Source organism: Physella acuta, unplaced genomic scaffold (assembly GCF_028476545.2).
Source record: "Physella acuta isolate Inbredline_101_S28 unplaced genomic scaffold, ASM2847654v3 ptg001018l, whole genome shotgun sequence".
Classification (NCBI taxonomy): Eukaryota; Metazoa; Mollusca; class Gastropoda; family Physidae; genus Physella; species Physella acuta.
Window position 1 is genome coordinate 40,191 of NW_026732535.1, and position 20,851 is coordinate 61,041.

At 34.2% G+C, this 20,851-nt stretch overlaps 1 protein-coding gene across 1 annotated transcript; it reads right to left on the minus strand.

Moving 5' to 3' along the window:
• Nucleotides 1–169: 169 nt before the first annotated feature.
• LOC131954687 (uncharacterized) lies at nucleotides 170–8,257 on the minus strand. The gene is made up of 9 exons (XM_059318445.1): nucleotides 7,963–8,257; nucleotides 7,597–7,685; nucleotides 7,290–7,497; nucleotides 6,927–7,106; nucleotides 4,933–5,004; nucleotides 3,605–3,690; nucleotides 3,436–3,514; nucleotides 2,107–2,181; nucleotides 170–1,293 (listed from the first exon to the last, which is right to left on the minus strand). Exons 3-9 carry the CDS (start codon nucleotides 7,495–7,497, stop codon nucleotides 248–250), a joined length of 1,746 nt encoding a protein of 581 aa, XP_059174428.1. The 5' UTR covers nucleotides 7,597–7,685; nucleotides 7,963–8,257; the 3' UTR covers nucleotides 170–247.
• Between the last annotated feature and the right edge of the window lie 12,594 nt (nucleotides 8,258–20,851).

The following is a 20,851-nucleotide window of genomic DNA, read 5'->3' on the forward strand; positions in this document are numbered from 1 at the left end:
ATAGGTCTACTTGTGTATATTTGAATTACTAATTGTGTAGGAAACAAGACAAAATAGCCTCTTTGATGTGTGTTGAATTAGGATAATCTTATTACATATTTGGAATTCAAATAAATACTGCAATAGATAAAGGACAAAAAAACCCACATATTTGAGTGTATTGATATACATAACTCTGTTAAGATATATACTAATTTCAAAATGAAAATTAATTGGGATTTTTAGAGTTTTTACTTGTATGTCTATTTTAAAAATCAAAGCTCTCCCCACTGTAATTGCCCTCAGAGTTAGATCCACTGTGTACGAGGCCACTAATACGTGGGTTACAGCCTACTCTGTACACATAAGCTCCAGCACTTCCAGGACATGTACATGTTGTGTACCAGTACCTGGTGTACTCGCCATCTCTCTTATGTTTGTGTGTCCATTGTCCAAGAGACACCTGTTTAGGACAGCCATGAGGATGTGACACTATAACGGTCAACTTGTCCACATCAACAAATCTCCTGTATTTGTCCTCTACTTCCCTACATAGATCATCAAAGAGCCGACACAACTTGTCCAGTTCATTAACCAACTCTAAGTCACATGTCTCATAATTCAACACACACGTGTCTCCCTCAATGTCTGCCCTATCCAACACCTTCCATCCATCAAGACTGACCACTCGGCTTTTATTGTCATCAAAACCTAAAACACAACTGGCCTGTCTCGCCTCACTGGCATCAAACACCACTTGTGTGGCTGTCAACACTTTAACCTCCCCCCATACTTTGCTGGGTGTGGCAGAGACTTGACACTTGGCACAACGACAAGTTCTAATACTATCTGTGTACTTGTCCACACGATAAACCCTCCCCGTCCCTACCCTCATCACGTGTCTTCCTCTGTCATTATAACCTGGATATGGAACTTGAGTGCCTGGGCAAAACTCTGGTCTCTCTAGACTGGTGAATTTAGTCTTTACCTGGACAGTTAGGGCTGCCAATGTTTTGATTGTCTCAGACATTAGCTCGTCGTCATGGTAACGCGAGGGGAGACAACTTGCGTTGAAATCTTTAAGTGGTATAAAACCTTTGTGACCTGGATTCTTCTTACAGCCAGTGACGTATGTATGTAATTTTGATGTTGTCAGCCCACGGGAACCTAATTCTTGATCGTCTGTTACACTGATATTTACGTTGGAAACTAACTTTGAGTTGCCCACTTCGCTTGTAGTTTCCGGTTTAGAGGCTGTTTCCGGTTGGTTATTTATTTCTTCAAATGATGATTCTTGAACAGCGTTTATCTTATCTAAAAATATTTGAATTAATCATGATGTTGTAATTATAAATGCTTGTTGACCCTAATTTGTTTACAATAAATTTTAAGTAAGCGTGCGTTGCAAAATATTTTAAAAATTTCTTATCTTTAAAAATTGTTTTTATTGCATTTGCTTATTTGTCGAGTGTTTTAAAAAGTTGTTTTTTTCGAATCTTTACTTTCTTACATACGCTATGTAGGGAAAGTATTATAATCATGGCAACAAAACTGAAATCGAGGTTATACACTTAGGCCTATCTGAGTAGAAAAAACACCCAGTTCTGAAATCCTTTCTCTATGAGTATATGTCTTTGTGTCTGTGTGTGTATATCAATGCGTGTGAACAAAATAGGTACCGTTTCAATTAGGTTACATCACTTTTTTTATAAGTATTAGATACTAAACATCGGTTTCTATTTCCTTTTGAGCTATTTTTGTTACTAGGAAGTAATTCCTTACTCCATTTTCGTATCGCAAAAAGCCTACAGAATTTGATAAATGTATATCATATTCTCATAAAACCACGTATTCTAAAAACTATTCGCCTTCATATTTTGTCTAGAAAAGTTAACACGATTTCTATTCGTCAGTTTTAATGGAAATGCCCACCCAACACTTACTAATGAATAATAACGTTTATAGTTAATGGGAGCTCAATCTCGTTTTGTTTTATGGAGATATAATTAATTAAATAACGATACATAAGAATGGGTCAATAGATTTTTAACAAAAAATTTTTTTTTTAGAAAAAAAATGTTTATGTAAAGATTAATGCAACAATTGGCCCAATATTAATTTTCATACCTTTCTTCGGTAATAGTGTATCTTGTACTTCTTCATCTGATTTAGTCTGGCCTCTCTTACGATACAAACAATGAACTGAAACAAAAATAAAGATCTTAGTGTACTGTTGGACTAAACAAGTCACACTTCCGTAGGTAGACTTGATTTTTTTTCCAGTATACTTTCTGCTTTTAAAATCTTTATTTAACTTGTAGAGAAAGTGAACGATCAAATCTAATTCTAAAAGATAAAACAAGAGATCGATACTAAAATGTATTGGCTATATATAGCCAATATATAAATATATATAGCCAATATATATATATATATATATATATATATATATATATATATATATATATATATATATATATATATATATATATATATATATATAAGGAAAGAGAGAGAGACTTGGGGGAGGGGGTGACACCACTAAGTGCCGTACCGGTCGATACCCGACCTAGCGACGCCACTGACCAGTCCTCTCCTTTATCTACACATATATCTGCTGCTTTGATTAGTCTTCTTGATCGTGGCTCTTCCTTGAAAATTTACTCTCTGATAGTTCACCATATATATATATATATATATATATATATATATATATATATATATATATATATATATATATATATATATATATATATATATATATATATATATATATATGAAAATAAATGAATAAATATCTGTGTCTGTTTCGGCCTACATAGGCGTATAATTTAAATATATGCCGCATACGCGTATGCTGTGTATGCTGAAACGTATTTAAGACTATTTTACTTTAATTATCCTTAAATGCAAAGGCAAAAAGCATTTTTCTTCTGTACATTTTGCAATTTTTTGCCTTGATGTCACCCCATAAATAAGTAAAATGGTGTCAACAGGTGGGGTCCGCCCTAGCTACGCCTCTGGGACTGGTCAGCGTTTGACTTCCTTAAATTCATTGTTTAATGGCTTTTTAAAAATCACTCCCAATTGTCTCACTCGGTCTTCAGCTATTCTTAACACAATGTGTGTCTGTTACATCACGTGAACGGATTTTTACGAAGTTAAAACTATTTGTTTTAATAAGTAGGTCTACCTCAGATCCGCAATAGGGCATTCAACGCTTTCGGATTCAATCGTGTCAATCGAAAATGTTACGTTAAAAGATATTGATTTTGACCACGTTATTGATAATTTTGAAAGTTTAAAAATCAGAAAGGCTAACGTTTAATTAAAATATAATTGTTCAAAAGTCTGCTGTTTTGATACAAGTCACACCTAGACAATTTATACGTAACATATTCCTTATTTATTTATTTATATCTTTTCTTATATTAAGATTTTTAAAGTGGAATTTACACACAAAAACATGCATGTACACAAAATAGTTTGGAGGTTTCGAGACGGGGGTTGACACCCGACCTCGCGCCGCCACTGCCTATACAAAGTAAAAATAAAAAACATGTTGAAAAATAAAATTGTGCATACCTGTTTTTTTAATCAATAGAAATAATAGTAGGCCTATGACTGTTAAAGCGCAACATAATATTATTATTTTTACTCTATCCATTGGTTCTTCATTCTGTTTTTGTGAAGTTGAACTCGTGTATTCATCTTTAAAAAAAACATTTTTTCTTAAAAGTTTGAAACAGTTTTAGACCATAATTAAAATTTTAGAATATAGACAATTTATTATATTGTTTAACCATACAGTCCGACATAAAGATACATATTGCAATAGCACACATATTTTATTTAATAATTTAAATCAAAGCACAAATCTAAATTAAACTATTACGAAATTAACTGATAAAACATGCATCTAGAAAATCCTACCTCCCTAATCTAGCAATGTTTCAATGACGAACACCCAAATAACAATTATTTTATTAAACGAGAAAAATGGCGCTTGGTTGATAGTGCTGTCTATTTTCTCTAAACTAAAACCAAAACCAAAATCACAACCTTATTTCAATTTAACCGGAAACGAAAAATGACATTAAAAACGGATTTTTATCCAGAATCGGTACTTTAATCGGATTTATTCTTGATCTCCACGTAGTTACTGCACATTGATACTAAACATAGTTGTAGCCATACTCCTAAATCTTACAACTAATCTCAATCATGACAAAAGTCGCATTTAGAGTTTCTTTTAGGCGACTCTACTTGATCCCCCCCCCCCCCCAATCTCTGCAATCAAACCACTTTTTAGATTAGACACATGAATTAGACACATGAATTAGGCGGTAATTTTATTATAGAGTATTACTGAAGACATTTATTTTTTACTTTGGGGTAGATGGCAGCTTAGACGTTCTTACGCGGGGGTGGGGCTTCGCCCCTACCCGGAAAATTGTATGAAAGTAACTCTTCACGCAAACCACCTTTAAGATTAGACAACATTGGCTTTTTAATTCAATGTTTACTCCAAAATCAATGACGTCATATAGTTGGGTGCACTCCCCCGGCTTTAGACTATTTCTTCTATATGCTCCACGTCATCTTTCGTTTTCGTTTTACTGTGCTAGTTTTTATTGTGCTTTGTTTTCTCTATAGCCGGCTTTAGACTATTTTCTATGCTCCATGTGACGTCACGTTTCGTTTTACTATGAAAGTTTATATTTTGCTTGTGTTTTCTCTATAGCGTTCTTGTCAGATAGATAGATAGATAGATAGATAGCGAAACTATTATTATTGATGATAACAAACTATAGTCGAACAAACATTAAAACAGAGAGGCATACTATTTTACTGGACGTGTGAGTTAAGTATGTAATAAAGGATTAACTACAGTAATATTAAATATTAATAAATATTACTAAATAATTAATATTAAATATTCATTTATCATACCGTTTGTTGTAATAGGAGGCTTTTCAATATCACTTTCGACACCAAATATATTACGTGCCCAGATTTTGATATCTGAAAAAAATTGAAATTGTTTAAATCAGCGGCGTAGCGAGGTCGGGTGTCACCCCGTGCGACACTTAATGATGTCACCCGTCCCCCGCGTAAAAAAGTATATATATATATATATATATATATATATATATATATATATATATATATATATATATATAAATAAATGTATTTATATAAATGTATACATATATGTATATATATATATATATATATATATATATATATATATATATATATATATATATATATTGCCTAGCTTCGCTTAGGTTTTAAGTAAACTTTTGAGAATTTGACTGATTAATTAGTTGGTGATCAAATTTTTTAACATAATTTTGAACACGAAATGAAAACGAAAGGTTTTGCAAATGTACATAATGAATTTTTACATGATGTCATGTATTTGATTATAAAAAATTGCAAAGGATGACAGTAAAAGGGGTGGTGATTGTCTGTTATGTAGAGTGATTAGGGCCTTTGTCTGAGTAATGTTATGCTATGCCAAAATGTGTGGATTATTCCCAAACTTATAACTCGCAAGGTTATTAGAAATGCAAGGGCTTCCTTAATAGTATAAATCACACATTATATTAAATTTACTTTGGCAATTAATTCAGTACAATTCTTAACTTAATTCATAACAAAATATGTATTTAAACGAATTCTGTACTTTGTGATTTTTGTTTTTCTTTAAAATAGTAAAATAATTGTTTAAAAATTATTACTTTAAAAAGTTACTTCCCCTGTACATGTACTAAATGACGTTATTGCTTATATAAAAAAATATGGCATCTGGACAAATCTAAGGGGTTTTTCTGACGGGAATAATAATAATTTGTTACCCTCCAGGGTCGGTCTACGACCTCACAAATTATTATGGGGGATCGTTCGTCAATTTATATATATATATATATATATATATATATATATATATATATATATATATATATATATATATATATATATATATATATATATATATATATATATATCATGTAAGAAGAATTTCAATCGCGGTCATTGTTTAGCCCCCGTGGAGGGCTTTGAGTCGAACCGACAATTTTTCCATACGGCCTAGCCATTTACCTAGATTAGCTAGATGTACAGACGGTAAGTGCCCTAAAATCTGAGTTGAAATTACCCTCTGTTGTTCCCATAAATTACAAAGATTATATACGGAAATTCGATTGGTCAGTTTTGACCACTTTGCAGATTTTTCCCGGATGTGGCTATTTTTTATGACACCCCTTGGCGTTCACCTACCACCTCACAGAATATCAAGGTTGGTCGTTCGGCAAAAAGTTTTTTTCGCAATAAAGCCCATATAAGGCCCCGGTCAGTCGAGGTCAGTTTTGACGACCTCTCCATGGCCTTTGCGGCCGACTGTATTCTATTGCCTCCAGGCAGGATCCTGCCAAATTTGAAGCATTAGAGTAACGTCCTTCTGAATAAAATGTACATTAATATATTACATCAAGAATACCGTTTTTAAAATGCATTTCTTGTTCATATCTTTTGGGTAGAGTACTATCGTTAAATCATTGTTTCCTTGAATAATATAATGTCTTGAAATTATTAAATTTTAGAACTCCAAAAAAGCTAATTTTTTTCAAGATGGGCGCCGTTGCCATGGCAACCATATATGCATAAGAAGCCATAATACATGGAAATATTTCCCCTTAAGTACCCTAACTTTCACATAAACAAATGAATAAAAAGGCTAATTATTTAAGAAGTTTCTTACCCATTTATTCCGGAGCCAACTCCCTTAAAACTTAGCTGTTTGCAATGAAAGTGTGAAGACACCCAATCCCCCTCCCCCATTATTCGACACGAATTCTAAACCATTCCTTCCGACCATCTAGTATAGTAAAAAATTTAAAAGACCTTATAATGCCCAGAAATGTATTAGTTAAAAGTTTTACCTTTTATATTTTGAGACATTTCTAATTTAACGTGAGTTTTATTTTGGTACAACACTTTTACGTTGGACTCAATAACTGTTGTGACATTACTTTGATCATGCCTTTGGTATTCACACAAAAGTAGGTTTACTCCATCAGAGGTTTGTTTGTTACAGGTTTTTGTTGAAATTATTGGCTTTTCTGGTATTTTTAAGAAATGAAAATAGTTAAAGTAAATTATTGATTAAAAATTACATTTTAATAGAATTAGTGTTTTAAAATGCTTTGAATGAAGCATTGAGATTTTTGTGAGATCATCATAGAAAAAAATTAGAGTAATGTCTTTCTTGATAAAATGTACATTAAATATTACATCAAGAATACCGTTTTTAAAATGGATTTCTTGTTCGTATCTTTTAGCACTGTGGTTTCCAGAAATATTTGGGTAGAGTACTATCGTAAAATCATTGTTTCCTTGAAAAATGTAATGTCTTGAAATTGTGTAAGAGCATGTGGAATTAAAGTAGAAATATTCGGATCTGTAGAAGTAGCATTCACCATGGAAGGTTCTATCATTTATCTTCACTTCCATCTGCCGATAAAACATTCAATGGTGACCATCAGAAACTTTTTAGAAACTTAATTTTATGATAGAAATCTATTTGACTAGTAAATTTATAATGAATTTTACCACAGTTTCCGGATACGCCCCTTGTACTTTACATGTAATTTTTAGTCCGTTGGGTAAGAATTCTGTAGAACATTGTGCATTGATTTTTGCTGAAAACAAAAAAGACTTTTACCACATGTGTTTTTGATATTTAAAAAATACACTCAAAGAATCTAAAATGTGATAACAAAAATAGTTCACAGACTTAAATTTCTAGATTTGTGTGATCTATATGAGGCTTTTATATTTAAAAGATGGGTAATGCAAATAAATGATATGGGTGCACTGTTGTTGATAATTAATCTACGGCTTAGAATATTAGCTAAGGCCGATTTAAATTAAAACATACATAAAGCATATTAGTATAAGAGTAGTGATAAATCTTACCAAAGACTTTTAAGTCACAAAAACCGATAACTTTGTCTGTTTTACCAAAATCAAGAATTTCCAGTGAGTATTTTCCTTCAATATTCTTTTCTGTAACATTTCCAATGTGGAACTTAAAAAATGCAAAGGTAGGAAGTTTTAGGAAGGTAAGATTAACTGAATTAATTGGAAGCTGGCTTGTGCAGTCCTTAGATAAATCACATTCATACAGCACTTCGTTGTTTTTCTTTAAAATACACTTTTTTTCTATAGAATATACTTTGAAATGTGTCTCATACGGCTGTCCTACTTGTGCTGGTGGGCATGACTGTACGCCTAGATAAAACATCGTTTTTACAGTTAGAGTCTATGTTAAATTAGGTATTGAAAACATGAACGTTTAACTACAACAAAATGAATATGTTCACAAATTCATAACAAACAAGGGCAACGTGTCAATAGTTGTTCGAATATTTAAGTAGTTTTTGTTTTAATTAATATCCAAATTAAAAAAAAACAACAAAATATTAGATATATGGGAATTAAACGAGTAAATTAAGTATTAATTATAAAAGCATCAAGTTGATATAGATTTTCTCTGTCACAAACAGTAATAGATTTTACTATTAATTTTTAAAAAAGCGAAAAAAAGTCTTTTTTTTTTGTTTAGAGTGATTAGAATATAGTAATGAGAGTGTACTAAGGTGGTAGTTTTTTTTTTTTTAATTTCATTCAGTTATAAACATTTCAAATAGTAGGAATGAAAACGTTTTTGCAAAAAGGCTGTTGCAGAAAAGCAAATTTAGTGTTTTTTTTACAACATAATGTGTTTACATGCTGTAAAATATTCAATTTCTATTTCTGCAGAACAGATTTTTTAAATACAATTTTAATGCCAATCTTTTTTTTTGTTCCTTATATAAAGGTTAATACCAACCTCTGATTATAAGTAAAATAATTGCAATGAAATCAATAAAATGTAGAACCATTTTCGATTAACTTGACACTTATCTGGAAAAAAACACAATTATATTTAAGCTTATATATATATATATATATATATATATATATATATATATATATATATATATATATATATATATATATATATATATATATATATATATATAAAAAGCCCCCCCCCCAAAAAAAAAATTCTACCGCACCCCCCCCTCCCCCGAACGAAATGTAATTTATATCATTTATATAGAAAATATATACTTTTAACAGTGCCCGCCCCCCGAAAAAAGTCTACCCCCCCCCCCCCCCCCCCGAAAATTGCAAGTGCCCCCCAGAGAAAAAAGTCTGGAAGAAACACTGAAAGCAATGTAGACTTATGACCAAAACTTATGGGTTTCTTATTCTTCTTAATTTAGTTTATGGTGGAGGATTTATACAAGTTCAACTTCGTGTATGAACTGGACTGTGGTTTCCAGATCCGTGGGTGCCCCATATAGTTTTTCCTTGAGTGGGGTGTATAGGGGCCAGTGTTTGGATCGCGCCTGGCTATATAATAAACAGTCCTGAAGGACGTGCTCTTTATTATCCCGGGTCATCCACATGGGCAAGTTTCCCCACACCCAACTTTTAGTTTTTTTTATGCATGTGCAGTTTTAGTCTGTTATGGCCTGTTCAGAGTCTGAATATTATGTGTTTTTGTTTGCGTGTCACTTTGTAATATCCGTCATCTTTTTTTTGTGGTGTGTCAGGCCACATTTGTGATTGTTTTTTATGATTATTTTGATTTGTTTTGGATATACCCAGATTTCTGGTTGTTTTTTCTTTCCTCAAATTTCGCCAGCTGGTCCACGATCTCATTCCCTGCAAGTATTTTTTAGCCTTTCAAGCGTGCGTCGTCAAAACGGCCAATGACAAAACGGCCCCGTCAATAGGACCCCGACAAAACGGCCCCGACATAAGAGCCCCGTCAAATTGACCCCGTCAAAAGGACCATCGATATATGGATCCCGTCATTTAGTTTTACGACAAAATGGCTCCCGTCATTACGACTTCCGGCGAATAGGCTCCCGCCATTTAGTTTCTCTACAAAGCGGCCCCCGTCATTACGAGTCCCGACAAATATGACACCTGCTAGTGGGACCACTTCATCAATATTCTTTAGAGTTAGCTTATCCAACACTCATAAGCAGTGGCGTAGCGAGGTCGGGTGTCACCCGGTGCGGCACTCAATGGTGTCACCCCCCCCCCCAGAGGGGTTACAACCCTTTCCGGGGACAAACTTTCAAGTTTTCGATTTGCACCCCCCCTCAAACTTTCGATATCCACCCCCCCTCAAGTTTTCAATTTGCACCCCCCCTCTTCAAACTTTCGATTTGCACCCCCCCTCTCAAGTTTTTCTCTCTATATTTTGCTATTTTTTGCCTTGGTGTCACCCCCCTAAATGGTGTCACCCGGTGCGGACCGCACCCCCCCCCCCCCTCGCTACGCCCCTGCTCATAAGTAATACAACGTATTCATCTCTTGTTTGTCAGGCCTAATTTTTATAATAGTTTATCCATTATAAAAATAGTATATATGACTTCCATAAAAGAGTCGGTTATAGACTGTTCCAACTTAGTGTGTAGGGAGAAGGGTCCACGCTGCACCTTCTTACCTGCAGTATGATTGTAGGTTATCAAAACAAAATGCCGTTATCCTGTCAACATCATGTATATAATAGATTTTCACTTCTGTGCTCGCTTTTAAGCAACAGATCTTTACTGTTGTAAATTGAACATTATCAAACTTCAGAATTGGTGGAATGTAGCTGTTAAGGGCTCGATTTGTTTGTGAATTGATGTTGGTTCATGAAAAACAATTATATTCAGGCATTTAAAAGAGGTTGTAGTGGTATTGGAGGTAGGACAAAATGGTTACCTTTAATCCAATAGTGGTTATGCCATTCATTTGTCTGGAGCCAATATGTCCTGAGTCATTTTGTCGGAAGCCACTATGTTGGGAGCCCAATTGTCGGTAGCCAATATGTCGTGAGCCCATTTATCGGGAGCCCATTTGTCGTGAGCCCTTATGTCCGGAGCCAATTTGTCCTGAGCTTATCTTACGGGAACCAATATGTCAGGAGTCCATTTGTCGGGAGCCTAAATATCTGGAGCCCATTTATCGGGAACCTATTTGTCGGGAGTCAATATAACGGGAGCCGATTTGACGGAGGCCAATAGGTCGGGGCCCTTTTGACGGGGCTATTTGGACTGAGTCGTTTTTTCGAGGGTCGATTTGACGGGTTAATATTAACGGGGCCGTTTTGACGGGGCCGATTCGTCCCGTCAAGTTTTGACAGTGCACCCCTTTAAAGGCCTGTCCTGGGTGATTGAGTATAGGATTCTGGGTTTTTTTAGGGACTGCAGGACAGATTTTGCGTCTGTAAGAAAGACTATCTGAATATCTGGAGATTCAGGGTGTTCTAACAGGAGGTTTGGTGCTTGCTCTAAAGTTTCTTTCTCTGCTCTAAAATTGTCGGATAGACTGCCTGTGGCTATTGACTTTGCTAAGCTTTCTCCGTTAGGCCATTCATAAGGACCCAAGCCCCCGCCATTTTTCGTAACAACTTCAGCGGAGCCATCTGTGTATACTCTAATCCAGGGGTTCCCAACCTTTTTTTTACTCTAGAGCACATTCTAAAATATCGGTAGGGTGGCGGGCACCACCTATTTTACATCGACAAAACCTTCCATAACTTGTCATTTTCCCATAATTTATTTTCTCATTTTCTTATAGTCATAATGTATTAATAAATAATAAACAAAAAGGTTTCAAAAAAATAATTATTTGGCATTTTTTTCAAATTGCATACACACAGAGAAATGTATTGACAAAACGTTAATAGTGCAGTCTGGCTCGCCGCTAGACTAGTTGGGACAAGTATCGAACATATTTAATAAAACTAGGCAGTCGAAAAAAATATTAAAACTGTAACCAATGAATAAAAATAAATAATATTTTAAAATAATGTTTATGCAAAAATTCTGTCTCTGTCGAATAGTGAGAGGCGGGCACATACGAATCGTTCAGGGGGCGCCATGGCGCCCGCGGGCACAGGGTTGGGAACCACTGCTCTAATCCAAGTATTATTGGGGTACTATTCTCTAATGTGCTTATATGTTACTTTCCTTAGTTTTTCTTGATCGTAGTCAGATTTTTTTTCTATGATATCTGTTTAGTCTCTGGTGACTAGTGTACGGTGAGAAAACCACGGCGGGATGAGGTTTTGAGCTTTCATTTTTTCAGGAATGATGTTTTCTATCTCATACTTCTTTTTTTAGATTTTTGGCTTCTTTCATAAAACTTATTCTTTGAAGTCTTTTTGATGAGCTGGGCTTCTGGAGTTTTTGCTTTAGGTTATGGTGATCTAGTGCCTCCAGCTTTATGTATTAGGTGAGGATTTTCGATCTTCATTTTTCTATTGGGCTTAGAGTGTCTATTTCCTCCATTGTTTTTATCGGCGTTATTTTCATAGCTCGAATCATTATTCTCAATGCAATGTTCTGAACTTTGTCCATTTTGATAATATTTATTTTAGCTGCTGAGCCCAAAGCCGAAGCACCATATTCTAACGTAGGTCTCACATAGCTGGTGTATGTATTTTTGCAGGTTAAGATGATTTGCTCCAAATTCTGTGCCTGCCAGTTTCCCAATAGTCAAGTATTTTGATTCCTTTACTTTGGCTGTTTTTGATTTGTTTTCTCCAGGTAAGTGGAGTATCAAAAGTGACTCCCTGGTATGTGGGATGGTCATTTTTGTCTAGCACTGAGTTGTCTAGGGTTAACTTCATTGTTAGATGTTTTGTTGACAGATTGAAGATTGAATAGGTTGTTTTCTTAGTATTAATAGATAAGCCCCAGTTTTTGGCCCATTTGCAGAGCTTGTCAAGTGTTTCCTGGAGCCGAAATTTTGAAGTACCGATATATTCCTCTGTGCTGATTAATCAAAGGTCGTCTGCGAACATGCTACTTTTTACTATCCTTGGGATGTTTTCATTTAAGTCATTTATATAGATGAGAATGAGAGTAGGAGACAAGACTCCTCCTTGAGGGACTCCTTTTTACTTTCTCGTATATACGAAGTATAGAGAAAGTCTTGTAATCGTGCACAAAAATCACATTAAATTTGGACAGTTTTCACCGTTTTACTCCTCAGTCCTTCATCACATCCGGGATGTAGAGGACTTATTTAAATCGGGCAAAAATTATAAATCCAGATATATCAAAATTTTGGCGTTTTATGCGTAATGGAGTCGGAAAAACTGGATTGTCCCATTCTGTCCGTATGTCTGTGTGTCTGTGTGTAAACACGATAACTTGAGTACCGTTACAGATAGGTTAATGAAATTTCATATACAAGTATTATATCAAAATCGTAGATCCGTATCAACATTTGAGCGATTTCCGATAAACGAAAGTAGAACTTTTTCTACTTTGAATTTCTTAAAAGCCTATAACTTGAGTACTATTTCAGATGGATAAATAAAATTTCACATGGAAGTAAAAGATCTAATTCTCTGCCTTCTATAAAATTTTGAGTAATTTCCCTTGACCGGAAGTAATAATTTTCGCTATTTCCGATTTCTCAAAAAACGCATGTGAATTTATAAAGTACTATTAATATTCCGCACTATTTTGCACATTTAATATGACGTTCACTTGGTGTGCAATTCTTTTTTCTAGGAGATTTTATTCTATTTTAAAAAGTTTAAGTATTAAAAATGGATTAAAAGTCATGTCTGTATCCCGAGTTGCCATTCCCTGTTGTTTCATTTAAGAATATTCGATAAAGTTTAAGGGAGATCACTCCCGGTTTATTTATAGATATAGTATTGTTTCTTTAAGTGTTAATTACAATAAATTCCCTGAATTTTTCCAAAATTTTAAACTTAACACTATTTTTAATTAATACGAACCGTTTCAATTTAAAAATAATACAATGGGGGTCGTCCATAAATGACGTCACACTCGTAGGGGGAGGGGGGTCCGTAATTTTGTGACGGTGTGTGATGAGAGAGAGGGGGGTCTGATGGTGGGTCGTCACACTTTTGCACTATAAAACAGCAGTGCTAGAAAACGAATTTTAGCCGTTATTTCGCGTTTTAGAAAACTGTTTTAATAAATTGTTGTAGGAATTGACTAAAATACTCTATGTTGAGACAGTTCAGACAAGATTTTGGAGAAATATCGATGTTTTAATAAAAATTCAACTGTAATTTTGAGAGAGGTTGTAGACTGAGGTGTGACGTCAATTTAGGGGTGGGGAGGGGTCTGGCTTTTTGTGACGATGTGTGACGGAGGAGAGGGGGTGTGGGAGGTAAAAATCGTCAAAAAAGCGTGACGTTATTTATGGATGACCCCATAGGCCTATTCAATAAAAAAACAGGTCTCCTCACTTTTTTTGCTTTCAACCGATTTAATACGTGTGGGTGCGAAGGCGTGCATCGGGTGGAGGGAGGGGGTTAGAGTGCGATTGCTTTACCTTAAGTATCGAGTTCGGATACCGGATACAAGTATGTAGGACTTACCTTACCCCATTCAGTCTCGACGTTAGTGAAAGTAAAGGTGGTTGAGCATGGAGCTTATCACACTATATCTTAGTTATATAGCCTACACAATAATAGATAAGCTCTTCTTCACCTGTTTGGTCCAAATCTTAAAAAAAGATAAAAAAGCCACTTGAAAAAAATTATTTTTTCTTTAACTGAGCAAGGCTGATTATTTTGTTACTCGATTTCTGTGACTGAATCAACTGGTCGGAATAATTAAATTAAAATCCACTATCATGAACTGTTAGTTTAATTAATCGATCAAATAAATTATATTTGACTAAATACGCTAACATTCATTTTAGGCACGACAACTAACATAGTACGATTCAAGAATAAATCTTAGGTAAACCTACAGTTTTTCTACTGGTCCATTCAATTACCAAGGTCCGTGCAAAAAAAAAATGTATGTGTTTAAAATACTATGTTTATGAACCTATTCATAAAAAAGTAATTATTTTTTACCAATCTTACAAGCTCTTTACGAAAAGTTTTATATGCGTCATCATATTGTATTTGGCCTAATTTGAAAGCTGGATTTCTCATGTATTTGTTAATTGTATTTTACATCATTTCGAAAAAACGCAAAGCTTACAAAAATTGTATTTTCGTGACCTACTTTCTTTACTATTTGCTTTTTTCTCAATTTGCAGGTTTTAACCCAAAAAAGCCTCTTAATTTTTTATTCATAAAACAAAACCCCCATTATTTTCAGTAATTGTTCTCCATGCTAAAAAAATTTCTCGAGGGATTTGTGATGGCTGTCATAGAAAAAAGTTTATGGTAAATAATATGCACAATTTTAAACTTTTGCATACTAAAAAGGGTGTGATTTTTTCAGACCTTGTAAAATTCTGACAAGCAGCTCTATCAAAAAGTGGTCATGACACATGTCTTACTATATAATAAAACATATTATATAAGCCTTGTAAATTTGATAGCTATAATTGCATAAATTAAAAAGCCTTAATGTTTTTAAAAGTACCAAAAACTTTAAAATGGCCTTTAAAATTAACTATTAAAGAAATTTATCAGTTATTCTACCATTTAGATCTATTAAGGCTTACTAGGTTCTTTGATTATAAACCCGAGTTTATAAAGCTCTGTTTCTAATAATTTAAATTATAAAATGTAATGCAACGGCAGATTTTAACACTTGTCGAAGCCACATAGCTTCTCGATACGCCCATTTTGTTTCACCAGTGATGCTCTAGGCTTACATTCATTCATTTACTTTTGCTTATAGAAATATAAAATAAGTGTAGTTATACAACATTATGCTTATTTACTCTAAACGGACTTACACAAACACATGCTGCTAATGTAATTCAGAAAGGTCTTGATAAAGTGCTGAAAACTTGAAAAAAAGTAAACGTAGACAAGTTACAGTTTTATTTTTTACTTTCTTCCACACGAGATAAGTCTATATTTAGAAACACGATTTTCCCGTTATGATTTACAGTTTTTGTTGCTTTAAGGATAGACACAACGGATTTTTAAATTTTTTTTACACATTTCTGGGTGTCTAATACATTCAAATGTTGATAGTTGTTAACCTATTGACAAAAATAATAATAGCCGCCAATAGCAGTGCAGGTTGCCATGGAAACCACGAAAAGGTGTGAAAATTAACACCTTTTTAAATCGCTATAACTTTGTTTCCATAAGAGATTTTTAAAAACTGATGAAAGATGTAGATTTCTCAAACCAAACTATACATTTCTACTTTTATTCATTGCGATACATTTTTTGTGCAAAAAATAGTGGGTGGTGTTATATACATATCAATATTACTAATGTATTTTACTAAACTTAATGTACAAACGTAGTTTTGTTGACGGTACAATGCAGCATGCATGTGGAAAGTTTAAGTCTTGTATGACAAAGGGTTCTATAACTAAAAGTTCGACTTTTAACAGTAAGCTACCAGTCAATAACATAAATCGCTTTTTGTATGTCTGCATGAAAATACCCTTTTAAATTCCAAAATACCACTAACTGGCCATTAAACCCCAAAGTAGATCACTGTTCTCAAAGTTTCTCTCTAAATGTATGCTAAATTGAGCCTAAACCACATTCATTTGAATCCAACACATCAAATCCCCTCTCTGCACACACACGTATATTGTGTATTATAGGTTAGGTTTGCCTGTCGTCCCCCCTGGGACATAGGCCGCTGACAAGAGCTTTCCATGTATCTCTGTCCTGGGCTAGTCTCTCCAACTGTTCCCAGGTGTATCCTGTCCTGGGCTAGTCTCTCCAACTGTCCCCAGGTGTATCCTGTCCTGGGCTAGTCTCTCCAACTGTTCCCAGGTGTATCCTGTCCTGGGCTAGTCTCTCCAACTGTTCCCAGGTGTATCCTGTCCTGGGCTAGTCTCTCCAACTGTTCCCAGGTGTATCCTGTCCTGGGCTAGTCTCTCCAACTGTCCCCAGGTGTATCCTGTCCTGGGCTAGTCTCTCCAACTGTTCCCAGGTGTATCCTGTCCTGGGCTAGTCTCTCCAACTGTTCCCAGGTGTATCCTGTCCTGGGCTAGTCTCTCCAACTGTCCCCAGGTGTATCCTGTCCTGGGCTAGTCTCTCCAACTGTTCCCAGGTGTATCCTGTCCTGGGCTAGTCTCTCCAACTGTTCCCAGGTGTATCCTGTCCTGGGCTAGTCTCTCCAACTGTCCCCAGGTGTATCCTGTCCTGGGCTAGTCTCTCCAACTGTTCCCAGGTGTATCCTGTCCTGGGCTAGTCTCTCCAACTGTTCCCAGGTGTATCCTGTCCTGGGCTAGTCTCTCCAACTGTCCCCAGGTGTATCCTGTCCTGGGCTAGTCTCTCCAACTGTTCCCAGGTGTATCCTGTCCTGGGCTAGTTAACAGTGGCGTAGTAGACCTTACCGGGTGACAACATTCAGGGAGGTGACACCAAGGCTAATAAACCGGGAGTGATCTTCTCTAAACTTTCTCGAATATTCATATATAAATATACGGGGATGGCAACTCGGGATATAGACAATATTTTAAATCCATTTTTAATTACTTTAACTTTTTATAATAGAATAGAATCTCGTAGAAAAAAGAATTGTACACCAAGTGAACGCCAACCAAATGTACATAATAGTACGGGATATTATTAGTACTTTATAAATTCACACACACACACACACACACACACACCAACACATATATATATATATATATATATCGAGTTGCCATCCCCGTAGTGTTATATAAGTGTTATATATGGTTTATTTTGTTGATAACAACTAACGACATTCCATCTAGGAAGATTATTCAACATACAGTAGAACAATACACGTACCCTGATCGATTATAGTAATGAAAAAGGTATAACAGGTATATACATAAAAATAAAAGATAAAAATATTTCTTATCTAAGTGCGACAACCCCAATAAAACAATAAAGAAAATTACTAAATTACTCTCTCGGTAGGTTCCCTTTATTTTTCTTTTTAATTCTATTTTATGATACTTTATACTTAATTTTATGATTCCTTGGTCAAGATAATCTTATAAGATATATATATATATATATATATATATATATATATATATATATATATATATATATATATATATATATATATATAGCCTATGCAGAGGCGTATCCAGGTTTTCGTTGTAGGGGGAGCGAAAAGAGAAAAAAAAGGCGCCAAACGTGTATATATATATATATATATATATATATATATATATATATATATATATATATATATATATATATATATATATATATATATATATACAATTACTAGCTGTTTGTCATTACTTCGCGATGATGTAAAATAAATTGAAAGTAGCGCTCTGAAGAAATACGAAAAAACACACAATGTAGGCCGACAAAACAAAAAATTGTATCAATCTAAACAATATATATATATATATATATATATATATATATATATATATATATATATATATATATATATATATACACACTACAACCAAAAAAAAAATGAACGTAACACAATCTGTTTTGTAATTCTTGTAAAAAAAAAAATTCTTATATAATAACTCCTGGGCAATTATTTAAAACAAGTGAAGTAGGGGAAATAATCACTCTCTTAATATAAATATGTATATATCTACACATTTAATTATAAATGTCAAAACAAATAAATAATTACTTGAGATTATAAAGAAATTGTTTAACACTATTCGTGTTGACACATTTATTTTGTCTATAATCAGAATTTAATATATCGTCTTCTTAAATGCTAAAAAAATACACACTTTTCGATATAATAGAAAAACATTCGGAATAACAGCATACGTTTCACTCAATATCGGTCTTTTTAGTTCAGATCATATTATTTTAATTACTGCTTCTTTGTGTTCTTTAATGATCATTTTTTAACATAGTGATATGTATGGGTTAGATCACTGTATTGATCACACACCTTTTTACTGGTAATTGCAAAAACAATATTCACAGAGTTTTATGTTTAAAAAGCTAATTTTCTGGCGGCATGGTACTTTGGTACATCATTACCCGTTTTTCTACATGTACTTAACAGATCAGTTCGGGGTGGGTTGGGGGGGGGGGGGGAAAGGGGGAAGGGCTCAACTTGGGATCCGGACAAAAAGCCGACATGGACAAAAGGACGACACGGACAAAAGGCCGACATGGACAAAAGGCCGACAAGACAAAAGGCCGACAGCCAAAAATGGCTGTCGGCCTTTTGGATGTCGACCTTTTGTCCTACACCCGTTCAAAATCATTCACCACTGTCCGTTCACTTTAGTTCAATTATCCAACCCGGTGTATACCTAGGTGTGACATTGATGTCGCTCTACACAATTGTGGTGGTGAGGGGGGGGGGGGGGAGATTACCAACTCAGAGTGAACATAGCGTCAGTTTTTAGATGACTGTTCTAAACATACATATATATTACACAAATATATATTACACAAATATATATTACAGAAATAGATTTAAATAAGTAGCAGTGGTATTATGACAATATTTTTTTACAGAGGTGTCCATGGGGGAGGGGGGTTGTAACTGTTTCATATAATTTGAAATCGTAATCACTATCGCCCAAACTGTAAGAATACTACTACTTCATCGTGATGACGTCAAAATTTCCCCACCACTACGCAGTTTGCTCATAAGTAAATTTAAATAGAGGTGCCACATCAGTTGTATTTGTTTCTGTATTGTAATTTTTTTTTAATTTATCCCACGATTCAAACTGTATATATAAAGTAATCGTGTGTGAAGTTTTATGTATAACATTTTCTAATTAAATTATTCGTAAGCAAATACATTATACAGTTGCCTTAAACTTAACACCCCTCTTGCCAAGTGGTACTACCGTAGAGGTTTTTTAAACAATGCATCGTAATGGTTATTTTTAGAATGGCAAACCGATGCAGCTGTTAATACGTGTTGTAAACGTAGACACTACTAAACTAGTACAATAATGCTTAATTGCTGCATGAAAAGAAATCTTGTGATTTACATAGATGTGCCGACCAAAAATTTTTTAAACAAATATCATTGTTAAAAACTTTGAGTTTAAAACGTTTCCAAAAAGGCGCCACTTTGCTGAAAATGGCCAGAGTGGGAGCGGCCGCTCCCCCTGCTCCCCCCCCCCCTGCGTACGCTACTGAGCCTATGGCTACATTAGTCCAATGGAATGTATGTTAAGTTATGCAACTCAAAAAATAAACTTTTACTTTTAGGTGATAAGTTGCCTCCCTTATTATATCGGTATGCTATTGTATTAAGTGATGGCAGCTTATCAATGTTTATTTATTTGTAGACATATACTCAAGTTAGTGCCAATAAGTTAAGTAGTAGAAATTAAAGTTAAAATGCATTGAGCGAGTGCGAAGTAAATTTAAAATTATAAAAAGTAAAATTAATATTAACTAATAAATACAATTCAGTGTCTACGGGAAATGAAGTAGAGTCTTTGGGTTTAAATTTACTCCCTCTAGTCTTATAGTGTCATGTAGCACTTATCAATTTGAATGGGTTTTAGCTGGAGAAAAAAAAAGACTTTTAGTTAGTAAAGTAACGTTTTCTATTACTTTACATAAGTAGTCAAAAACTGGAAATATATATTTTTTTTCCACCAAAAAGAATAGCCACACAAAAAAACTTCTTTGATTTTATAATTAATTGGGCTTATTTAAATTGAGATGAATTGTCTAAAATGTGTATCGCCGTAGAATTTAAGTTTTTTGAGGATTAGGCATCCAGGTAGTTACATAACATCTGACCTTTAAAACAGAACACAATCGTCGCATTAGAGGTATGCAACAGATGATTTCTGATTGGATAATGTTGGTCCACACAGACTGATGTTATATTTAGTACTGTGAGTCATAAACACAAGTAATAACAATAAA